The sequence below is a fragment of the Rhea pennata genome, chromosome 3 (assembly GCF_028389875.1).
Source record: "Rhea pennata isolate bPtePen1 chromosome 3, bPtePen1.pri, whole genome shotgun sequence".
Classification (NCBI taxonomy): domain Eukaryota; kingdom Metazoa; phylum Chordata; class Aves; order Rheiformes; family Rheidae; genus Rhea; species Rhea pennata.
In genome coordinates, this window is record NC_084665.1 from 18,750,240 (window position 1) to 18,773,214 (window position 22,975).

Below are 22,975 nucleotides of genomic sequence, written 5' to 3' on the forward strand. Positions count from 1 at the left end.
GGGAAATGGTGAGGATGTGCAATAAAATGTCAGCTTGATCTTGGGGACTGTACAGGGTTTAAAAAACCTTCCCTGAAACAAAGACCCTACAGCCTGCAACTGTTCCCCTGGCAGGCCCTGCCAGGAAACATAGCCAGGAGGAGTTGATGCTGTGCTCAGCTGGGATCTCTGGGCTTACCTTGATGCATGGCAAAGAGAGGGCTGAGAGTTTGGATAGCATCTGGGGTTAGGTTCCCGTGAGGTATAGGGAGCGATTTGCCTTTGTTGTTGCTTGTGCTCTCTCCAGGCTCAGCCCTTTCTCTGTAGTAGTGTGAAGGTTTTGTGCGCTCATTTGATGTATTACCTACTTTTCCTAAGCCTGTGATCAAGAAAGGCCAGAGGCTGTGCCCCTCCAGAGCTCTTTGGTATTGCCACCTCTCCTGATCTGAGTTGGGTCCACCCATCTGGGCTGGGAGACTATTGCTTCTCTTAAAATAACTTGAGCATGTCGCAGCAGAGAGGTATTCATTTCCACACATGATTTTCTGTGCAGACCTGCTGCTCAGCCTGCATGTATCCACTGCCTCAGTGACAGATAATGTCTCCAGTGATGTGGAAAACAAGGGCCAATCTAATGTGCAAGAGAAATGAGTGAAACTAAAACCCCTTCTCTTCTCTGCTGCTGCTGAGATGCAGCTGCAGGGCTCAGGGCCCTGCCTGCAGCCTGTTTTGATCTCCAGCACTGCTGAGGTCAGACCCAGAGAGAGGTCCTACAGAGAGGCTGAGTGCTGCAGGGACCATTGCTGGCATGGGGACAGGGACAAACTGGTTCAGCCCATAGCCCAAGAGAAGCCATGGGAAAAGGGGAGCCACGAGCCAGCTTCCTTCGATCCCTTATGTAGGTTAATGCGGTTCGTAATGCAGTCCTGTAAATGCCTTGTTGGTTGGCTCCGTGGCTTTCCAGTGGTATGAGGAGAGGAGCTGGTTGCTTTGTGGGGGAGCTTTTTGCAGGTCCTGTGGTGTGGGCCACCCCAAGCAGGAGGCGGAGGTCCTAGGCATGCCTAGCTCTTGGGACAGCTTTTCTTGGAGAAGCTGGAGGCCCACAGCGGCATCAGTCAGAGCTGCTCATTCTGTGTTCCTGCTCCAGTGATCCCTGCTGTACTGTAATCACACAATTATTATGCCATTAAAATGTCATATTCATAGAAATCCACATAAACAAGGCATTAACAGTTGCTAGAAAATTGTAGTCTTTACTGCTAATGACCTGCTTTCCCTCCCAGCACTGCTCCCTTTTCTTCTTCTTTTTTTGGGGGTTTTGTTCTTGAGCCATGATTTAAGAGGCCGATGACTAAGTGTGTATTTGCGCTTAGAGGTTTTTGATCTTTAATGTACTGTTGCAGTGAAAAGCTGCCTCTGTACTTGCTCTTAGGCTTTGTTTTTTGGCCTTTGTTTGTGAGGCTACGAGTGGTTTGGGGGTGTGTGTATTTTTAGCAGGCTGGGAAAGGAGAAGGCTCTTTGCAAAATGCGTTCTCAGCTGAGAGAGCCTCCACCAAGTTGTGTAGTGTGGAAGCTCCTCTTTGAAATGAGTTTTGTCTCCAGCCTACCTGAAAAAAGTTTGAATAAGTCCAGGCATTTTCCATTCTCTTGTAAGCATCCTCTGGAGTAGGGTAGTCCAGGGTTTTAATTGGAGGCAGCAGCTGGGGTTCAGAGGAAGGGTGGCTGGGTTTATTAGACCAAATACGGCTCTGCTGTAACTCTGTGCTTCTGCCACGGTAAAATGCAGCTGGATGTGTTTTGGAGTGCTCACAATCCACACGGCTCTCTCTAATTGACTCCCCAGGGACCCTGATGTGTTTTCCTCCCAGACAGAGGAACTGGCCATCCTGCCTCCTGAAATCAGATTTTGTGTGGATTGCATTAGGCTGTACGTGTCTCTGGAAACATCTCCTTAGTCCTGAGGAGAAACAAAGTGAACGCACCCTATCTTTACCACCACATCAAGGGTAGCATGCAGCCTGCAAGCCTCACCGGGGCGTCTGCCAGGAAGCCATGAGAGCCGGCCATTCCCAGAGGGATGGGGAGCTGAGAGGGCTGGTGTGGCTGGTAGGGTGCGAACCTGCCGGTCAGGCTGTGGGTGCAGGTGGTGGAGGGTCCTGGCCTTGGCCTGTGGTTTCCCTTAACCTCTGTGGTGGTGCATAGAGATCATTCCTGGAGACAAATGTCTAGTGTGTGGCAGGGCTCTGCTGGGTGCAGCTCCTTTAAGCTGAAGTTAACGTTTGACACTTTGGAGAATCAATTCTCAGGAGTGTGTGAGGCTGAAATGTAGAGAAGTGTGAAGAAGAAAATGCAACAATCTGGATTTCTAGCAGAGATTTTGATACTGTTCAGAGGAGGGAGAGGACTGGTGTGCACTTAGAGTAGCAGGCTACCCACTGTTTTTTCAAGGAGTGTGTGTGTTCCCCCACCCCTTTCCTGCAGACTTGTTCAGTGTCTCAAACTCTTCAAGCATTGACTGTGCTTCCTATAATTAATACCAACCATTAAACTGTAGTGTTGAAAGAGAAATTACCTAACTCCAAGAAAAAATTAAAATTTATTACTAGTACATGAGAGAAAATGAATATGAAACTTAGAGAGGAGCCTTGTAGAAGCTAAATAGAAAGGCAAGTGGAATATTGACTTGATCCTTTTCTAGTGCAAGGTAATTTGGCTTCTAAAGTGAGTTAGATCATAATAAATTAAATTTAGATTTCTGCACATCAGTTGAATAACTCCCAAGACAGAATCCTAGTGTGAGGAAGAAGTGATAATACATGGTGGAAATATTATAATGAAGACCTTATCCAATAACCCATAACTGATGCGTTGTCCCTGAAGAGGCTTTCTCCTTTTGTTCTAACTTGCTTTCCCCTTCCTGGATCAGACACCGAGAAATGGATGAGCTATCTACGTGCAGGTCAGGAATTCTTCTGTCTCTTGGCACTTGGATAGCTGAGAGCTTTTTAGCCAAGGATGCTGTCTTGATTTCTCTCCTTATTTTGGGTGGATTATTTTGCAGCAGTTGGGACGTGTTTGTGTCCAGGCATCCCAATTGAATTTCAGTTAGCTATTCAGGAAGTTTAGGGTTGTCAGTTGAAGAATGCCAACTCCTCAGAAAACATTTGGAGATTTCCTAGATATAACAGAGCAGGAATTTGGGCAGGAGACATGGAATGAAAGCAGATGATCAAAACCAGGTATCTACTTTTGGCTGAGAAAATTAATTCAGCCCAATCCATGAACTTGTCCTGTAACAGAAGCACTGTGGGCAGATACTGCTTTAGAATAAGCTTTTATCCTTGTTTGATATCCTTCTCTTTTGATCTCAGATATGTAATTAGCTACCAGTTTTTAGGAACTGTTCAACTGATTATTTTTTTTTTGGCACTAAAAGTGGAACCTGGGCTGAGGACAATGTTAATCAAAGTGGGCTGAAGTGTTTGAGATGGAGAAAGATACATTCTTGGGTCATACCACAGCAAATAACGTACAGCAGTAATACATGATAAAAAGGCAAATGCAACCCTAGGGTGCACCAGACAAGATACTTTCAGTGGAGGATGAAGAGGGGAAAAAAAGTCCATGTATAAGGCACTGGTATTTGCATGTTTATTCACTTATTGCTGTGATCCTCTGTGTATAAGAAAAATGTGTTCATGTGGGAGCAGGTGCAGAGAAGGACATTTAGAGGGTGACTGAGTGCCTGTCTTCCTAGGAAAAGTTCTTGGTTTGTTGAACCTAGAAAAACAAAGGCTGAAAGGGATATGGGTGCTTTCTCTAAATACACTGGGACATAAAACACCAGGGAGATGAAAGAACTACGGTGGATAATAACAGAACAGTACAGGGGTGGACAGTGACAAGAACTAATCTGCAAACCAGCTTAGCAGTACCACTTCTACATGTTGGGGAGTGCTGTCCCAGACCTAGAAGCGCAGAAGTCTTATTCAGTCTCGTGAGCCTACCTAAAACTCCCCTGAAGGCTGTTCCCCTGCTTTTGCTACCCTGGGCAGACTTCAGGGTTTAACACTGCAGCTCCCCATCGGTGCCCTTGTAGTGTAGCCCTGGCAGTGCTAATAGAGATATGTGAAACATATGGCTGACCTCGCAGCAGCCAGCTAACTGCCTTTTCCTGGAAGCACTGCTGGCCATTACACCATGCGAATTTGACATCCCTCCAGCACGAGCCATCAGACATCTGCCCAGTGCACACCCTCTTCACTGCATAACCACAGCTGCCTTCCTCTCCTGAGTGAAATATGCAAGTGTGGGGCATTGCTGTGCCAAGGATTCACAGGATACTCTGCCTAGATTAACTTTGCACAGGTGGCTCTGTGCTATGCAGCGGAACAGAAACTTAATTCTGGACTGTGGAGGGATCATTCCTTTTCTCTATTATTTATAACTGAAGTTACCTTTGAACAGTTTCAGAAGTACCCTTTCCAACTTAGGTCCACTTCTTTTCCAGCCTACCGAATAATACAGGGCTTAATTGAAAAACCAAAAAAAAACAACCAACCAACCAACCAACCAACCAAAAAACCTTCAGTGTTATATGGCCATGTTTAAGAAAGATTTGTCTTCATATTAATTTTAGTCAAAAAGTTTTATTTTTCTTCATAGCATTAAAATTTAGGAATTGAAATTCTGATAGTTTTTTTTTTTTTTTTTTTTTTTTTTTTTTTTTTTTTTTTTTTTTTTAACAGAACTGGCCCCCCAGGGTCATCACAAAATCTTATAAAAGCCAGGGCTTCACTAGTTCTGAGATGCAATCAGCTCACTTTTCCCTGATCTTTTACAGTGGTGGTAAATCATGTTTTACAAGATGCCTTAGAAAAGCATAAACAGTATTTATCACCCAGTATACTTCAGTCTTCTTGAAAGCCTGCAGACTGGTTACGTATATCCTTCTGCTCATAAACCTCCTGATGGACTGGCGTGACCTTACAGTTTTAATAACTTTCTTCCGTTCTTTGCATACAGGGAAGCTGGAAGTTGGACTGACTTCCAAAAAGACAAACTAGTTTGTAGTTGTTATCAGAGGCCACACAGAGGGGCAATAAGCAGTGAAGAGCTTGTAAAAATGACAAAAGTGGGACTTCATATTTCTTTCTTTCTGTCTAATACACTCTTTCTGCAAGTCAAAAGATGATTTTTCTAACTGTCAGCAGCTGTACCTGCACCCTGGGAGAGGAAAATGAAGCCATGGCCACCCTGCCCTTTGCAGGACGGCTGACGATAAAGGATGAGCAGCCAGGGTTGGGCTGGAAGAGGATTCGTCTCACTCTTCGCCTTGCTGTGCTGGGTCAGCCCACGTGAGAGGGGAAAAGCACCTTCTGGTTAGGACTTTGCGTGGGTGGAAGCCCAGGGCGTTGCAGACCATATCTGCTCTGTGTATAACGCCACCAGCGGACTCTATTTCAACTGGACTTGCCGCAGGAATGAGACTGGCCCTCTGGGAGGAGACAAAGTACAACCATCAGGGTATTATTATTTGTGCAACTGTTGCTTTAAAGGTATGTTTTGGTGTTTCTTGTGCTGTGGTGACCTTGGGAGTAATTCCTGAGGGGGCCCTGGAGTTACACCAGCAGAGAATGAAAATGATCCCAATCTGGGAGCCCACACAGCCAGCAGCCCAGGTTTTGCATTGTTTGAGAGCAGAGCAGAAGTAGCGCCAGCTGAAGCACTAGAGTTTGGTTTTGATTAACAGTGTGAGCCAAGTTTGGCCTGACAGGATGAGTGACAGCAGGAAATAGTGGGAGTAGTAGTAAGGGAGGACAGTCACATCAGTAAGGCTGTGAATAGCTAAAAGCACAAAGCTCCAAGGGATCTCCAGCTCTACTGAGGTACCCCCAAACCTCTTCTGAACTCCCCACTGCCTTTGGTCAGACATTATGTCATCCCACTGGCAGACTCTACCATCCTATTTAATATGGTTCTTGAGGGTCCTGTTGGACCTAGCTGGCCCTGTAAATGCTTAGGGGAGGCCACTCTGGACTGAACTGGAGTGTTCAGATGCTAGATGCATCACTCCAGGAGACTTCTGGCTCAGTCCTGCTGCTGAGGCTGATGTACAGGGTGGAGGCGGTTCATTTGCAAAACCCTATGCTTGCTCCTCCCCTTCTTATTAATACAGAAAATGTGCTGTCAGATGTGAGTAAAATCAATTATGGGATAAAAATCACCTGTTTCAAAAGCTCTGTTTTGTGCTATTAGCAAGCAAAATTGGCTTTGAGATGGTGTTAAATTTAAAGAAAAAAGGATCAATTATTGGATAAGATCACAATTTTCTTTGGGGCTGAGATGTCTGTAAATGTTTGAATTTCCCTGTATTACATGTAGGCTGAGATCAAAGAGGTTGTGCTGCTGTAATGATGTGATCTTATCAGCTACACATTATGTTAACCATCTGGGAGCAGGCACAATGCCATTGGGAGCTGCTTAACCCCCTTGACAGCTGTCTGAGCAGTAGAGTATCCCCAAAAGGTAGCTCTGTCCCTCATGTTCAGTGCTGTGGCCTGCCCAAGAGGACTGAGAGCATGCTGTGTATATGTTAGTCCTCTTCCCGCTAGGACAATCCTTGCTGCTTGGTAGAGTGAGGCCCTCAGTGGGCAATTTGATTCATTAGAGATGGACTGAGATCGTGCTGAGAATACTGGATCCCATTTCTTCAGGATCCCTTACTGGATCAGTCCCTGGGACTAGGGTATACTGTGAAATCCCCTGCAGAGTTCTGGTGGTAGGGCAGGACCAGGTTTTCATCCATGAGCCTCCTGCCCTAGGGCAGGGAAAGAGTTTATCTGGGGACTCTCTGTCCGAGGCTGGGGCTAACCATGATGCTGTGGTTGATCCTAAGATCACTAGACTGTGAAGAGAAAAGCAATAAAGCTCTTCTGAAATGGCCAAAGCTGACTTGCAAGCAACTTTTCTGCATTATGTGTTTGACTCCCTTCTTGTCACAGATGATCCTCTGATTAATGGAGGAAGTAACAATTTGAGAGAGGAATATCTGCTCTGTATCACCAGAATTTTTGATGTTTCTTATGATCCACTTTTCATGGTATTGTATTTGATGAAGATGCTCTAATCTTGTGTCCCTTTCCCAGCGGACCCATGCAAAGGGTAACTGGGGAGAAAGAGAATGTGATGTAAAATACCTTTATTTTTAGTGGAAGAGAAATCAAAAGCATAATAATCTTAGTGTTTTTATATATTTTTTTCAAGACTGTGCTGTTTCAAACAGGGATCCACCAGAGACTGGTACTTGGTTTGAAATTAGTCATTTTAAATTCAAATTGGCAGGTTCTCTTTAATGTGTCATTTCAAAACTAGAAAAAAATTGAAGATCTAATTAGACTCCCTGTTAGCGTGTTCTTGTGATATATGCTTGTGGCATGGGGCTAACCTACCTCTTCCTGGAGTCAGAAAGACTTCTGAAGTAGGTGTTTTAGCAGGCTGATGGATTGACAGTATTATGAGAAGCTGTTTGACTGCCCAAAAATTCTCCAGGGCTGTGACGTGTGCTGGCGGGGCGTGGTGGCTCTCCAAGCAGGGCGCGCGTGTCGTAGCCTCTCCTCTTTCACCTTTCTGATGGGATTGACTCTTTGTGCACACAGGGCTCGGATATGGACTGGGACGACCTCTGGGATCAGTTTGAAGAGCGAAGATACCTGAGTGCCCGGAAGTGGAAGGGCGGTGAGGACCCGTACCGGCTCCACGCCTTTAACCAGCGGGAGAGCGAGAGGATCCCCAGTGACCGTGCTGTCCGCGACACGAGACATTACAGGTTCTGCCTCCTCCCCATCCCCTCCCATGGCCATAGAGCATTTCACAGCACTCCTTACCAAGGGACATAAGTTGACTCTTCTTACAGGTATCCTTGGGGGAACTAGAACCCTACTGTAGGGTTTTTAGGGGAAGTTAACTGGCCAGAGGCATAGCAGACTGTGCAGAGTTTGGGAACATGTCTTGATGTTGTTTGTTTTTTGTTTTTTCTTCCTTTCCTCAAAGAGGGCAGTGAGATACAGGGCCTATTGATCTGAATATACTTTTCTTATGTACTCTGCTAATGTCACCTTTGACTTTTAATGAATCTGGACAGCTGCTTTGCTACTTGTTGTCTTTATTTATATTTTCTTTGCACAGAAAGATTGGATGAGGGAGTTTTATTTTCTGTTCTGCAGGACCATTTTGTTTCCTAGGTCTCTCCTGTGCAGTCACAAATAGTGTCTTGTTTGGTTTCACCACACTAGTGGCTGTGCAAATGAAAACCAGCATTACTAAAGTGAAGGCAAAGAGCTGTTTTTCAATTCGTATGCATCCAGAAGTAGCAGCTTTAAGAAGAGTATTGAATGATGGTGATTCATGATGAAATAGTGAAAATAGGGAAAATTCTATAATTCATGGTGAAATTGAGAAAGGTGGCAACAGCAATATTGTTCCCTCTTTTTGGTTTTTCTGACCTTACTCACAAAGCTTCATTATATAGATAGCTATCCTGTACCTATTCAGGGCCATTATTTTGGGATGCTAAACAGAGTTAGGTGCTCTACCTGTGCCCAGTGTTATGTTTGTGGATTATTTTACCTGGATTGTAGTTTTAGGATTGAGTCTTTCATGTAAGTGGGTTTATTGTAATGTGTAGTAGTCCTAGCCTAGCAATTGAAAACATTACTTCCCATATAAATAGATTATTACAGGACCCTAGTGAAAAAAAAGGACAAGACATTTTTTCTGGAGAAGTAGGAAGACTTCTGTGTGATTATCAGCAATTACTATGTGAGTGAGAGAGAGCCCATCTCCATGATGGCCCTAGTCTTCACTGGTGCTGAAAACTTGTGTTCTGTGGAGCAAGCAATATGATGATGCCAAGAGAATAAAATAACTGTTCAGCATTAATTTTCTTCTGTAGGAAGAGAAGTTAATGTAAGGAATAAGGGAATGTGGTTGAGTGAGGAGAAGGGAAGAACTCACTGTGTTACATCTCTGCCTGCTCCAGCACCATCAGGGTCTGAACTTGTAGAAGGAAGAGCTGCCCTTTGTGGCTGTAGCTTGTTGGTGCTCTATAGTTCCATTTCTTTGGTCCACTGGATGCAGCAATGCCTTCTGGGTGCCCTTCTGCTGGGGTAGGCAATACTACTGAGGTTCCCTTGGCATGGTTTTCTTCCTTGTCCTCCAAGGGCATAGCATGTGCTAGACTGTCAGCTGCAGAGCCCCAGTTTGCAGCCTCCTTGAGCCCTTCTTGAGGAGCGGTGCCAGCTGCTGGCCTAGCATGGTCTTCCCCCCTCTCTTCTCCCAGGGGCCCTTCAAAGCCTTCTGTGTGGGCAGTTTCTCTTCATCATCCTTTTTGACTAAGGAAATGGTGAAATCTTGTTGGCTTCCAGTTTAGAGATTCATTAGAGACAGGCCCAGTGTCGGAAGGCAGCACTTCTTAGCTAGGTGGGTATCCTCAGATGGGACGAGCTTTCCTCCCTTTCCTTGCTGCTCTGAGAAAGCAGCAGACACTTCTTGAGTCAGTGGCATTTCATGGGTTCAGTGCTGTCTCCCAGGAACTGGTCAGATGCAGCAGGGAGGGAGCCTGGCTTGCCTGTAGAGGTTGGACAAATTGTCTTTTCGAGGAGAACAACTACTCCTTTCTCATGCGTTCCCCAGTTCCGCTTTTCTCACCACAATTCATGTAGTTTGAGGTTTCAGTGGGGCTTTCTGCTTCCCAAGAACATGGCACTGCCTCTAGCACTGGATGCGGTCAGGAGCTGACTGCAGTGCAGTCGTCTGGGCGTCTTTGGAGCTAGGGGTAAGGTGGGATCCTTGTGCTGCATACAGCACAGCTGGTGCCTGAGGTTTGCATATCAGAAGAATCCAACGCCTGGTTTCTGATCCAGCTCTATGATTTATCCTTGTTCCAATCCAAATACATGGCTTAGGAAGAAATGCTGAAATGGCACAGTTTTGCAGCCCTATAGCTATTGATGGTGCTGTGTTGTGTGTAGGGAGGTTTTATTATTATTATTAATTTTTTAAGTGCTGCTTCTTGTAGTAAGGACCAGATGCTCCTTTTCCCAGAGAGGAGCTGATAGCCCTGTCAGGTGCCTGCTGTAGCTGAGCAGAGAGTGAGCGTGCTATTCCTGGAGAGCATTAATACCAGGGATATTAACCATCTGCCCTATTAAAACAGAAGATAGGCTCAGCTGCCCCCTTGCTGTACATGCTGTTGTGGCATGGCAGCCACCTTGTTGCTGGGCGTGTAGATACGGTTCTGATTGCTACTGCAAAGGAAAAGCTCTCGCTAAGGAGGAAGCGAGAGCATGGCATGAGGGAGGGGCTGGGGCTAATTGCATTTGCTTCCAATTTCCTTAACCCGGTAATTGGATTCTGATTTATTGAATATGTCTGAACAATGCTGCGGATGATGCACCATTAGCTGAGCATTAGAGAGGAGCTGAGGAAATGGGGCTGCTTTGAGGCCTCAGAGAGGCAGATGCTGAAGAGAAGGCCAAGGCAGGAGGGATGGTGGAGGGAGAAAGGACCCAGGTGTGGTGGTCTGGGGGAGGAAAGGCAGGTTCATGGTTTGAAAAGCCCGCTGTGGAAAGTAGTCCTTACTGACTGTGCAGGTGTTAGAGACTCACTGCAGCAGCTCCCCTAGCTATGCTGTGCACTCTTGGAGCTGGTCTTGTGGGTATGGCCCATTGCTGATGGCACTGGGAATTGCTTGGTATGGCTGGGTGGGTGAGTGAAACCAGCAGTGCTTGCTTTTGCAGCAGGAAGGATTTTGGTGCTGGTGGATCTGCAAGGGAAAAGTGTAAGGAGAGCTAGGAAGGCTCCCCTGTACGAAGGGGAGAGCAGAGTGTCACTGTCTGGGCGAGCATGAGAGATGGCAAACAGCCAAGGCTCGTACTGTGTGACCTGCCAGAGGCTGTGCTTGCAGATCGGTGTTAGAGAAGGAATCTGATTTAGGCTACTTTGTACAAACGAGGCTGGAAGAGCTCTGCTTTCTTGCAGGACTGCTAGGCCAAAGAGCCAGACCTTGATCCCCTTTGGGATAACCTTGAGGGACGGCAGGTCCTGTGCCCTTGTGCACTGCTATGCAGTGAGCAGTGCTAAGAGGCTCTTGCTAAGTGCAAGGCTGCTTTCTCTGGAGAAAGCTCACATGAGGTCCTGGAGGCTTTTGGACAGTCTCTTCTGCAGCATAATGCTCACCAGGGAGCAGGCTCTCCTTTAGCCTCTCAACCAAGCGTTGTTGCCTGATGGAGTCTGCCTGTGTCAGCTCTTGGAAGGAGGAATGAGAACTGCAGCCCTCCTTGCTGGGTGAGCTCTTGTATGTGGGCTGAGGGTCTCAAATGCAGAATCAAGGTGGGTGCAGGCAGCCTCAGCTCTCCAACCAGATTTTGAATGTTTCCTCTCTGTCTTTACACCTCCTCCAAGATATGGGATGGCAGCAAGACTTGCATATCTGCAGTCACTGCTAGCCTAGAGACTAGGACCCTGGAGTCCTAACTGTAGTGCCTAGGAGTTAAGGGTGCTGTGCTCCCTATAGCTTCTCTGTGTGTTGTTTGTTTATGTTCCCCCTTCTTCACTACCACCCCCCACTAATGGCTCTAGATACATTCCCCCCTTCCTTTTTTTTTTTTTCTTTCTAATCTAGCTAAGCATCTGGAATTGCCAACCATAGTTAATATACAAAATCTGGCAAGGTCTCAGCAGTAAACTCCTGCCAGAAGGTCACAGAGAGGGCATATATTTTTTGGAGGGGTGGAATATGGCACTAACAGCCAGTTGCTTAGCAATGTTTTTGGATTGATTTTGTTTTTAAATTGTAGCCAGTGAATAGTTTCAGACAAGGAGGAATCACAGTGCTCCAAGGAATTAGAGTTGGAAAAATCTTAATAGCTAATCTTGTCTCCCCCTAGGCCAGGGTTGGACTGTAAGCTCATCTGATGGTTTCTTTCAGTGATTTTTCTTTTTCTTTTTTTTTAGGGGGGGGCGGCGCTGGGGAAATTTCACTGCTTCTGTGGGTCACATTATATTCCCAAGTAAGGAGAGCTCACTTAGATCATCTTTCCTGGTAACCTGCCTGCATTTCCCTTTCATTTAATTGCATTCCTGGTTAAAAACCAAGTAAGCTCTCAAATCAGGTCAAGGAATGCCTCTCTTTAGAAGAGGACTGTGTATGGTCTATGTATATCCCATCACCACCAAGAGTCGTCATTTAAAAAAAAATACGCATCACCACAGCACAAGGTTATTTTTACTGGGCCCAAATCTAACAATTTCTTCTTTAAAAGATGGCGTGTCCAAGTTACAAGTGAACAGTTCTTGCCAGCACCTCTGCCTCTGGGCAAATGGCTGGAAGGGGTGGCTAGTTCCTCTTAGCCTCAGTAGTCACAAACCATTTGGGATTATCTCACTGTCACATCCCACCTTCTGCAACTCCCACTGGCAAATGCAGGAATAAAACCGCGACTGAGGGTTAGCAAGTGAGTCAGTGTCATGTGTACGTGTGTGGAGAGAGGAAGTGAAATTTACAGTATTGCTCAGTGGGTTGGAAAGCTGACAAGGAGGGTATGTTGCTCAAAGCCAGATTTCTGTGTGATGGCTCCTGGGCTTTTTCCATCTGTAGCAGACAACACCCAGGCAATGCAGACAATCCAGCATTCATAAGGTGATTGCTCCATATGCTGTTTATGCTGACCTCCACTTCCCAAATGCTCAGTTGGTTTTAATGGATGTGCACACACTGTTGTGGCTGCCAGTCTTGGCTGATACCACTAGTCTTGGCCAGCACTAGCCTGAGCTTGAATTTGTACTTCCTGATCATGGAGAAACAGATAGGTGAGATCAGGGATGAGGGCAGCACATGAGAGAGCGAGATGGAGTAAGAGCCTCTAGCAATTGCAATATGTCTTATTGTGCAGATTATATCACCCAGCCACGGGCATCCCTGGCTGCCTATTTTCTTGTATTCATTTTGCTCTTTCCACTGCAGCCCTAATAGGAGTTTAGTAAGACTGTCTTGAGAACTGGTAGATCAAGGAGGCTAAAGATGGAGCCCTCAAATAATCCTCTGAATTTTTGAAGATTCCTCCCTCTTAGAGTCCCAAGTGCTTTACAAGAGGCCCTACATACACAGCTATGCTTGAATTTTACTACCGCTTGAGAGAGTATGTTTTTGTGTATGTATGTCAGAGAGAGAAAGCAGCCACTTAAATCAAGTTGAAATTGAGAGCTTATGGGTAAGGATCAAAGGGCAGGCTAATATGGGGGACACTGTTGTGGGTGTCTACTACAGGCCACCTGATCAGGAAGAAGTCCATGAGGCCTTCTACAGACAGCTGGAATTAGCCTCATAATCACAGGCCCTGGTTCTCATGGGGGGCTTCAAGCACCCTGATACCTACTGGAAAGACAACACAGCTAGGCACAAACAGTCCAGGAGGCTCCTGCAATGCATAGATGATAACTTTGTGACACAGGTGGTTGAGGAGCCAAGGAGGAGAGTTGTGCTGCTGGACCTTGTACTAACAAACAAAGAAGGAATGGTTGGACATGTGAAGGTTGGGGGCAGCCTTGGCTGCAGTGACCATGAGACAATGGAGTTTGGAATCCTGCAGGAAAGAAGCAAGGCAACTATCAGGATTGCAACCCTGGCCTTCAGGAGAGCAGACTTTGGCCTCTTCAGGGATCTGCTTGGAGGAATCCCATGATTAGGGCCCCAGATGGAAGGAGAGGTCCAAGGGAGCTGGTTAATTCAAGCATCCCTTCCTCCAAGCTCAAGACCAGTGCATCCATATGAGTAAAAAGTTCAGCAAAGGGGGCAGGTGACTTGCATGGATGAGCAAGGAGTTCCCAGCAAAACTCAAGCAGAAGAAGGACGCATACAAGATGTGGGAAAAGGGACAGGCCACTTGGGAGGAATATAGGAACATTGTCAGAGTATGCATGGATGTGATAAGGAAGGCTACAGCTCATTTGGAATTAAATCTGGCAAGAGATGTCAAGGATAACAGGAAGGGCTGCTTCAAATATATCAGTAGCAAGAGGAGGACTAGGGAAAATGTGGGCCCACTACTGAATGCAGTGGGGGCCCTGGTGACAAAGGCTACAGAGAAGACAGAATTACTGAATGCCTTCTTTGCTTCAGTCTTCACTGCTAAGGGCAGCCCCCATGAATCCTGTAGCCTGGATGTGAGGGAGAAAGTCTGGAGAAGGGAAGACTTTCCTTTGGCCAGGGAGGACTGGTTTAGAGATCACTGAGGCAAACTTGACACGTGCAAATCCATGGGCCCTGATGAGATGCACCCATGAGTGCTGAGGGAGCTGGCCCATGTTATTGCTAGATCCTTCTCCATCATCTTTGAAAGGTCCTGGAGAACTGGAGAGGTGCCTGAGGACTGGAAGAAAGCCAGTGTCGCTCCAGTCTTCCAACAGGGCTAGAAGGAGGACCTAGGAAACTTCAGGCCAGTCAGCCTCACCTCCCTCCCTGGAAAGGTGATGGAACAGCTCATTCTGGACATCGTCTCCAAGTGTACGGAGGAAGATGTGATCAGGAGTAGTCAGCATGGTTAAGCATCCTTTCCCCTTGCTGAGTCCAATCTGATAGCCTTCTATGATGGAATGATTGGCTGGGTAGGTGAGGGGAGAGCAGTGGACGTTGTGTACCTTGATTTTAGCGAAGCTTTTGACACTGTCTCCCATAACATCCTCCTAGAGAAGCTCAGAAGTGTGGGTTAGACAAGTGGTTGCAGGTGGATTGAGTACTGGCTGAAAGACAGAGCTCAGAGGATTGTCATCAGTGGCACAGTCTAGGTGGAGGCCTATGGCTAGCAGTGTCCCCCGGGGGTTAGTACTGGGTCCAGTTTTGTTCAGCTTACTCATCAGTGGCCTGGATGAGGGGACAGAGGCACACAGGGACAGAGGGTAGAGAGAAACCTTGTAAAGCTTCACAGAGGCAAGTGTAGGGTCCTACACCTGGGGAGGAATAACCCCATGCACCAGTACAGGGTAAGGAGAAAGCAACTCTGCAAAGGAGGATCTGGGAATCCTGGTGGACAAGAAGTTAACCATGAGTCAGCAATGTGCTTCTATGGCCGAGAAGGCCAGGGGTATCCTGGGCTGCATTGGGAAGAGTGTTGCCAGCAGGTCAATGGAGGTGATCCTCCCCCTCCACTCAGCCCTGGTGAGGTCACATCTGGAGTACTGTGTCCAGTTCTGGGCTCTCCAGTCAGTACAAGAGAGACATGGTGTTACTGGAGACGGTCCAGCATAGGGCTGTGCTGGGTGATTAGGGGACTGGAGCATCTCTTTTTTGAGGAAAGGCTGAAAGAGCTTTGGTGACTGTGCTTGTAGGGACTGCTTATTCATGGAAGGGTGCAAAGATGTGAAACCTGGGATGTTCTTTTGTATGCTTACCACCATAGAGAGCAGCAAGGTGATAACTTGAATTCTCAAGGTTAAAAACTTTTACCGTTTCAAGCTGGATGAGAAGCACTAAACTTTACAGCAGTTTTTTGACCCATTTTTTTTGCATGGTGCATTCCAAAAATTCAGAGGCTACATATTCAGCACTGTGTTGAAGCAGTTCTAACTGGAGTAGTTGAAAATATCTGAAAGATTCTGCTGTGTATGGGGATGACTGGGAAGAACACGTTGCTATCCTGAAGTTGTTCTTACCTGTGTCTTGTATGGTACCTGTGTACACAGGCATGTGTGAGCTGAGCATGCATCTCTCTGTGCACATTCTCTACATATGCTTGTACTATATGAATGTGTTTGGGTAAGGTGAAAATATGGTGTGTAAATGTCTGTGCAGACTGCATGAGGGCAGTTGTGTTGTATACATGTTTCAAAGTGTTCTAACTTTTGGCCAGGTTGATGATTGCACCACAGGACTGGCAAGCAGTCAAGTGCATTAAGAAAATAATACTATTTTTTTGGTAGTGAAGAGTGAAATTGGAGAAAAGTAGATTTTTGACTTTTGACTTAAAATTTTTATGATCCCTTGAGATTTCTGCCTTCCTCTGACCTCGTTTCCCTCTGGCCTGCTAGACCAAAAACACTGAGATGAATCAGTGAGCACTGGGTCTCAGTAGCTAGACATGCGTTTTGTACATTCCCTGTAGGGATCTTCTATCCTCTCTTTTTCCATGAGGGTCCCTGTCTAGTGCTTTCTGCCACCCTGCAAGAGGAACTTAATGTCTGGAGAATGATGTGTGTGGAAGTGCTCATCTCATTGCACAGATAGCTGTGCATGCAGCTTGTTGCTTTGCTTGCTTCAGAGTCAAAATGAAGGCTTCTGTTTTGCCTTTGCAGACCTGACACATGTGGCTCTGAAGAACAGAGGTGGGATCTGCTCCACCATCCTCATCAGTAACTGAGCATTATTTGCAGAACATCTATGCATCTATAGATATGGTCGAAGCAGGACTTAGCCCCTCTAAAACTATGATTTAGAATCTTAAAATCACTAACCAGCTACCTCTTAAACCTAGTTAATGCCTAGAGTGATTTAGAGTTTTGTTCTGTTTCTTAACACTGAAGTTCCTGTGTGCCTTTCTGGGTTCTATTTCTGGGTATGGCAAAGAGCCTCTCAATCCTGATAGGGTTGAGCAGGTCAGCTTTTACATGGTGTGTGATCATCTGTCTGCATCACCTGGCAGCAAGTCCTGACAGGAGGCAAACATGGATCCGAATTCCTTCAGGTGGATATGAAATCGGCTCACCTCCTTCTGTGCAGCAAAGAGGCATGAAGTAGAAAATACTTGAAACTCGAGGAAAGATTTGCTGGGACATTACTTAGATGGACCTTGAATAGTTGAGAGCGGAACCAGACTGAAGTTTTCATGTTGTAATGTTGGCTTTCCCATTGCTGACTCAGTGCTTTTTTTTTTTTTAACTGTCTTTTGTATTTTTGTATTTTAACTCAGCTAATTTGGTATTCTAATAATGCAGACTAAGTCCTGAGGGTGTTTTTTTTCTTTTTTCTTTTTGAAAGGTTCTGTTGTTTTTGTTGCTTGTTCATACAGTGTCTTGTGAATTGCTGGTAACTTAGTCTGGATGAACTTTGTTATAAATCTGAGTAAAAAGTAGCATATGTATGTATTATAACACTCCCTCTGAGTCCTGTGTTACTGGATTAATTTGTTCAGGGGGGAGAGAAAAGTGAAGATAGCAGGAAGTGATACATATCTGAGTGAGGTTGCACTGCCTGTGGTGGGAGAAGGTCGATCTGTATCTGTGTGGCAAGCAAAGAGTGCAGCACTCAAGTGCTGCAGCACCTCCAGACTGGGAGGTGTCCCCACACGGCTCTGGGTGCGCTGTTGACTTTGCTGAGCCCTGTGCCCCTGTTCATGGGCTGGAGATCCCTGCTCGGGTGTTCTGCCGTGAGGACTGTGCACAGGAGGGCATGCTGCCCCAGGGAGTGGAGCTAGCAGCATGTCATGCAGCGTGGAGGAGACTGAAGGGAAAGGGGTTGGCTCCCTTATTGTTTTTTTGTGGTTTTGTTATTAGCTGCTGTATGACTGCCAGCAATATGCAGAAGAGTGATTTTTGCCCCTTGTTATGTCATTCCAACTGTTACAGTATTCTCTGGGCAAAAGCAGAACACTTGTGATTTCATTACAAAATAAGATTTTTCATGCTTGGGAAAAATCCTGTATGCGTAAGGGCTGTCACTGGATCTCTTGCCAGTGGAGGATAATGTGAAGCTGAATTAGCTGGATAAGAGAGGAGAGCTGGTCTTCTCCTGCCTTCAGACTTGGTCTCCTCTTTATTTTTAAAGAAGAGCAAAGCATGACCTTGCATGGGAACAGTTACAAAAAGGGATAGTGGAAAACACGTTTGAGATGAAAGTACCTTCATTAGGAAATGTAACTGCTCTTGTCTTTTGGACACCAGACCCCAAAAGGTTAGTGCTCAACAATGTATTCTCCTGTCAGCTCCTTTGAATGAGATCTCTGGAGATGAAGATATGAGAAAAATTATCAAGCTAAGCAGTGATAAAAAGCAGGTGTGGAAGTTGTTTCTGGGCTCTGAGGAGCCTTGTGCCTTCTCTGGGTAACTCAGCTCAATAAAATCTGTGCTTATGCCATATCTCTCCGGATTATCAAGCAGGGTGAGTCTATACAGAAAGAATTAGCGTGTTTTAAAGATGCATTGGAACTACCTAAAATGGCCAGGGCTCTCCTTTAGCAGTCAATCAGCTGCGCTTTATGGTTTAAGTTTAAACTAGAGGTTCTTAACTCTCATAGATTGGGCATCATCTAAAGGGAGAGTTTCTTGTCCCTCTCCTGTGTCTGACTGCCTGACAACCATTTGGTAATGATAAAAATTGCCAGCACAGGCTGGTAATGTTAGGAAAGCATCTTAATATATTCCTATAGCTTCTTTTAATACATTTTAACAGCTGAAAATCAATGAGACAGCCAGCTTCAGACAGCCAGTTAACTTTCCAATAACTATCACTAACCACTGGTCAACTATGAATCAGTGTACCATCTAAATAAGATGGGATCATTGTGTGATACTGGAGTTTATTTTACTTTTTTAGAGGGAACTGCCATCATTATCGCTTCTCATCATAGGTATCCAATTTTAAATCTCCAGGAATTCAGACTCCTGTTATAATTTGGTTACAAATGCATCCAGTTCCACTAGGTGGGAAAATCTGCTGTCTGCTGACAAAGTACCTGATATGGAGCTCCCATTCTCAAAATCCACTACATAAAGGTGTGCACTATAGTTTATACCTGTTTTCACTTACAGATGAGGCCTATGTATTGCTGGAGAGATGAAGTTTTTGAATTAACTGAAACATGAAGCCAAAAGTGAAATTTAGAGGGTGTAAACTGAGGTCACATCTTGACAGAGACTTAGGGAGACCTAGTCTGTGCAAGAGGGTGCGCTGTACGCTTCAAATTAGCAAGCATTAGATTTCCACTATTTATCTTGGGCCCCGCAGCTCCTTGCAGTTCTGATGGTTCAACCTATATATAAATTGTCATCCTGCTAGGTCACTGGCTGGTTTATTCCATTTTGCTCCTGGACCAACATTGGCTCTTGCCTGCCTTTGAACAAACCTGACCTACCTATGAATGTAGTGTACCTGTATCTCAGTCTCACTCGGTTAGTTCTGCACTTTGGGTTCCTCTGGAGTGCTAACAACACCTAGCTGCATACTTAATTTTGCAGTTGGTCTTCAGGATGAATTTGAACTTGAAACTCCAAGAAGGTTCAGGATGAACAGATTATTGGTCAAAACCCAGAGGAATTGTTTGCATTTAGCACAGAAAATAAGAAGTATTGAGACTTGCAATTGCTGGCAGGTAAACAAACAAGTCAAGATGGGCTGGTTTTGGTATTAATCAGAAATAAACACTTCATAGAATCACAGAATAGTTCAGGTTGGAAAGAACATCAGTAGCTTTCTTGTTCAACTTCCTGCTCAAAACAGGGTCAGCTATGAGATCAGATGAAGTTTGTTTCTTGTTGCAGAAACCACTGAGCCCTGCATGGCTCCTGCCTTTCATTCTTGGCCTAGTGTTTTGTAAGAGCTGATTACATGCACTGCAATCAAGATTTCTAAATTATGTCAATTTGTAACTCTGCTCTCTCAGCTGTCAATGTTGATGTGACAAGCTCTACAGTTCCTTGAGTAGCTGTCCTGCAGCACTTATTACCCATATCTTTCTCATCCTGTAGACACTATGGACTTAATTCTCCACTCACTCATAGTAAATAATTTAAATGAGAGGAGGAATAGGGGCACATCAGAGTAAAGTATGCTTGATAAAGCCTGCTGTCCTCACTGCATACCAATCTGACTCCACTGAAGATGAGAACTCCGTTGTGCTCAGTACTGCACCAGTAAGGAATAAACAAGTCGCAGTGCCGACCTCTCTGTGCTTGCAAGCCAAATAAGTGAGACTGGCAAGGAATGCGAGGAAAGAATTGTTTTGTAGATGGACACTATAGGTACAGGAGGTCGAGCTGCAGCACGGTTGTTTAAACTGATTCCTTCCACAGTGCATTCTTTTCTTTGATCTCATCCCCATGTAAGTAGGATTATCTGAGTGTTATTACTTCCAGTGTACTCCTCTGTAGGAGAGAAGAGATTCAAGATAGAAAAGTTAGCATGCCTTCTGGGACTTTGCACCCAGCTTTTCTGTAAGTGCATCCCTAGTGTGTCACTTCTTTTCTGGCCATGCTGCAGAATTTGTAATTATGCCAATACCAAATCTGTGTTTCTATAATGTGCAGTAGCATTAATGAAGAACTGGAGATGTGACTGGGAGACCTGGAGGCCTTTGTGCATACAATCATCAAGTGAACATCTGTGCTGCTGCCTGGCCAACATTCAAAGAGTTGGCAGCTTCGGTTCATTTTTTTGGTGGGACAGCAGGAAAGAGAGAAGCTTAAAGCTATTCTTTTCTTCTCTCTTCAGCTGGCCATGTAAGAACAATGCAGTTGACTACTGCATTCATGAATTCGGACTGACATGGCAAGGCTTTATCAGAGGTGAGGTTGCTTAGCTTATGATGCCGTCTCTACGGCTTTTCAGTATAAACTTTTCATACTGCTCAAGTTCTGCAGCTGTTTCATGCCCTCCTTCCCATCATGCATCCCCTGCAACGTAACCAGTGTGAGACGTGATGGCATCCAGCCAAGACAGCAGTAAAGATGCAGTCTTGTGTTGTCAGCTGGCCACAGCTGTTTTTCAGTCTGGAACATCAAAAGAGAAAGCCTTTATAGCTGAGCTGTGAGCAGGAACCCTAAGTTCTCCCTATGTTACCATGCAGTTCTTGGAATCCTTGGTATTTCAGAATAAACTGTGCACACAATTCCCCATTCTTTTCGTTCACACTTCTCTGAATCCTAAATCACTTTCTAGGTTCCACGTTTATGTACATTTCTTTGAGAGAACAGGACCAATAATTTAGGGATGCCTGAATTCACTGGAAGACTGAACATGACCATCTGTTTTGCTTTTCTTTATGGAAAGGAGGAAAGTTGTGACTAAATCTTGCTCTACTCTATCTAGACCTCTGCTCAGAGAAGATTGAAAACCAGTTAGAAAAAAAATGACTTTGACTCCTTGTTTCAAATTTGAATTGAACTTCTAAATTATTCTGTCCTCTAAGGCTTGGAGGGGAAAAAACAAAAACAAAAAAACTCAGGAACAAATCCCTTGTCCCTAGTCAGTGACGTGGAAGTAACCTGTTCAGCATAATGCTTTCAGCCTGGCCCTAACCTGGGTATTCTGCTCCCAAGAGGTTCCTGGGCCAAAAGAGCAAGCCAGATATTCAACTTATTTTTTTGGTGTGCGAAGGTTCCAGTGCTGAGATATCATTGCTTCCAGCCTCTTCACAAACAGTATATATAAAATTTTTAACACAATCAATAGATGAAATACACAGCTGGAGAAAAATATTCATTGAACGTTTCAGTGCTGCAAGGAACTACTATTTCTTGTTCTTCTGCTTTTATTCAAATTGACCTGGTGGTGCTCCCTGAAAGGTGTAGCCTGAGGTACAACCAGGATGAATGAGTAGAGGGCCGGGGTCTGATGACTGGGCTGAGAATTGAGCCTAAATATGGAACTAGATGCCCCTGCCATGAGTTAGGTCCCACTTGCAGTTACAAACAGATGTAGTACTCTAAGCGGCATCCTTAAATATCATGTAGGGCTTAATCGCATTTAGGATTGTTGTAAACTGGGTTAGCCTCACTGGCATCATGGGAGGATTATCCATTTTCACACTGGTGTCAGAGAAATCAAAACCTGGTCTCAGCCTCTCTGGTTTCTTGAGAATGATCTAAGTGCTTTTATTTTGGTATATCAAAACTACTTAGGATCAAACCTTGACTGAAATGCTTTGAAATGCCTGGTGTTTGAAGACTCAGCTTTCACTGATGTCTTGCCCAGATGTGGGGACAGCCAGTAAAGTTGTCAGTAAAATGCCTTTTTCTGATAGTTGCACATACTGCTTCTGGAAGGCTCACACAATAAGCATGACAGGTCTTTTTTGTAATCCATGGCCTACAACTTGGGCTAGAAATGCACAGTCCTGAGAAATCTGGTGCGTTCAAGCCACCATCATGGGAATGGCTGTGGTCTTCTGACAAGTGACAGTATGTGATGTATGCTGCCCCAGTTTGTTGTATGGTGGTCCATGGGGCAGCTTGCTGGGAGGTGGAGGGCTTGAGGAGCAGACCTGCTACACCTGATGGCTTCTGAGACCAAACTTTATAGTTGCAAAGATCTTTTTCAAATATCTTTTCCTATTTAATGCCCTGTTTTGAAATGTTCCTTTTTTTTTTCTTTTTTTTTTTCCCTTAATTAGAGCTTGTGAGGGGAGAGGGAGAGGAAAGTGTGATGAAAAGGGGCTGTACAAACTGGGATTATGGTGGGCTTGCCTTGCATGGGAGCACTGAGAGAGGTCACGTTTCCCCTTGGATAGCTGCCTGAGACTGGCTGGGGGCTGGACCCTGGCCGCCACTACTGGCCAGACCATCATCCCTAAGTGCCATTTGTCCATAAAATCCTATTCTTCTCTTTTCAAACACGATGGAGCTTCTGCCCCAGTCTGCCTGCGTTAGTCCTGGAAATAAATGTATTCCCCTGGCCTCACCAACTTATAAACTGCTCAGCATAACTAGTGCAGAACTCCAAGAGGAGGAGAGGTGGACTTCAAAGTACTGAGATCCAAACCCAACTTTTATTGTGATATCTGAGGCAGTCTAGGATGCCAGTCTGACTTCCAAATACTGCCTGATCACTTCCTGGAACTAGAGATGCTAGCTGGCTGGTCAATCAGTCAACAAGCAATTTCTAGGAAGAGATGAAGAGAAAGTGTTATTATCAGGCTAACTTCATTACAGCAGAAAGATTGCTACTCAGTTTCCTTCAGTGATGCTATGTCTTCTTTACCCTAGCAGTGAAATTGCTGCATTCAGATTTTTT

The 22,975-nt window shown here is 45.2% G+C and overlaps 1 protein-coding gene across 1 annotated transcript in view; it reads left to right on the forward strand.

Annotated features, from left to right (window-relative positions):
• GALNT14 (polypeptide N-acetylgalactosaminyltransferase 14) overlaps positions 1-22,975 on the forward strand; it is a 136,062-nt gene that overhangs the window by 50,700 nt on the left and 62,387 nt on the right. Inside the window, exon 2 of the mRNA XM_062571295.1 lies at positions 7,638-7,807. Within this exon, the coding sequence (XP_062427279.1) occupies positions 7,638-7,807 (170 nt within the window). The remainder of the gene's footprint in view (positions 1-7,637; positions 7,808-22,975) is intronic.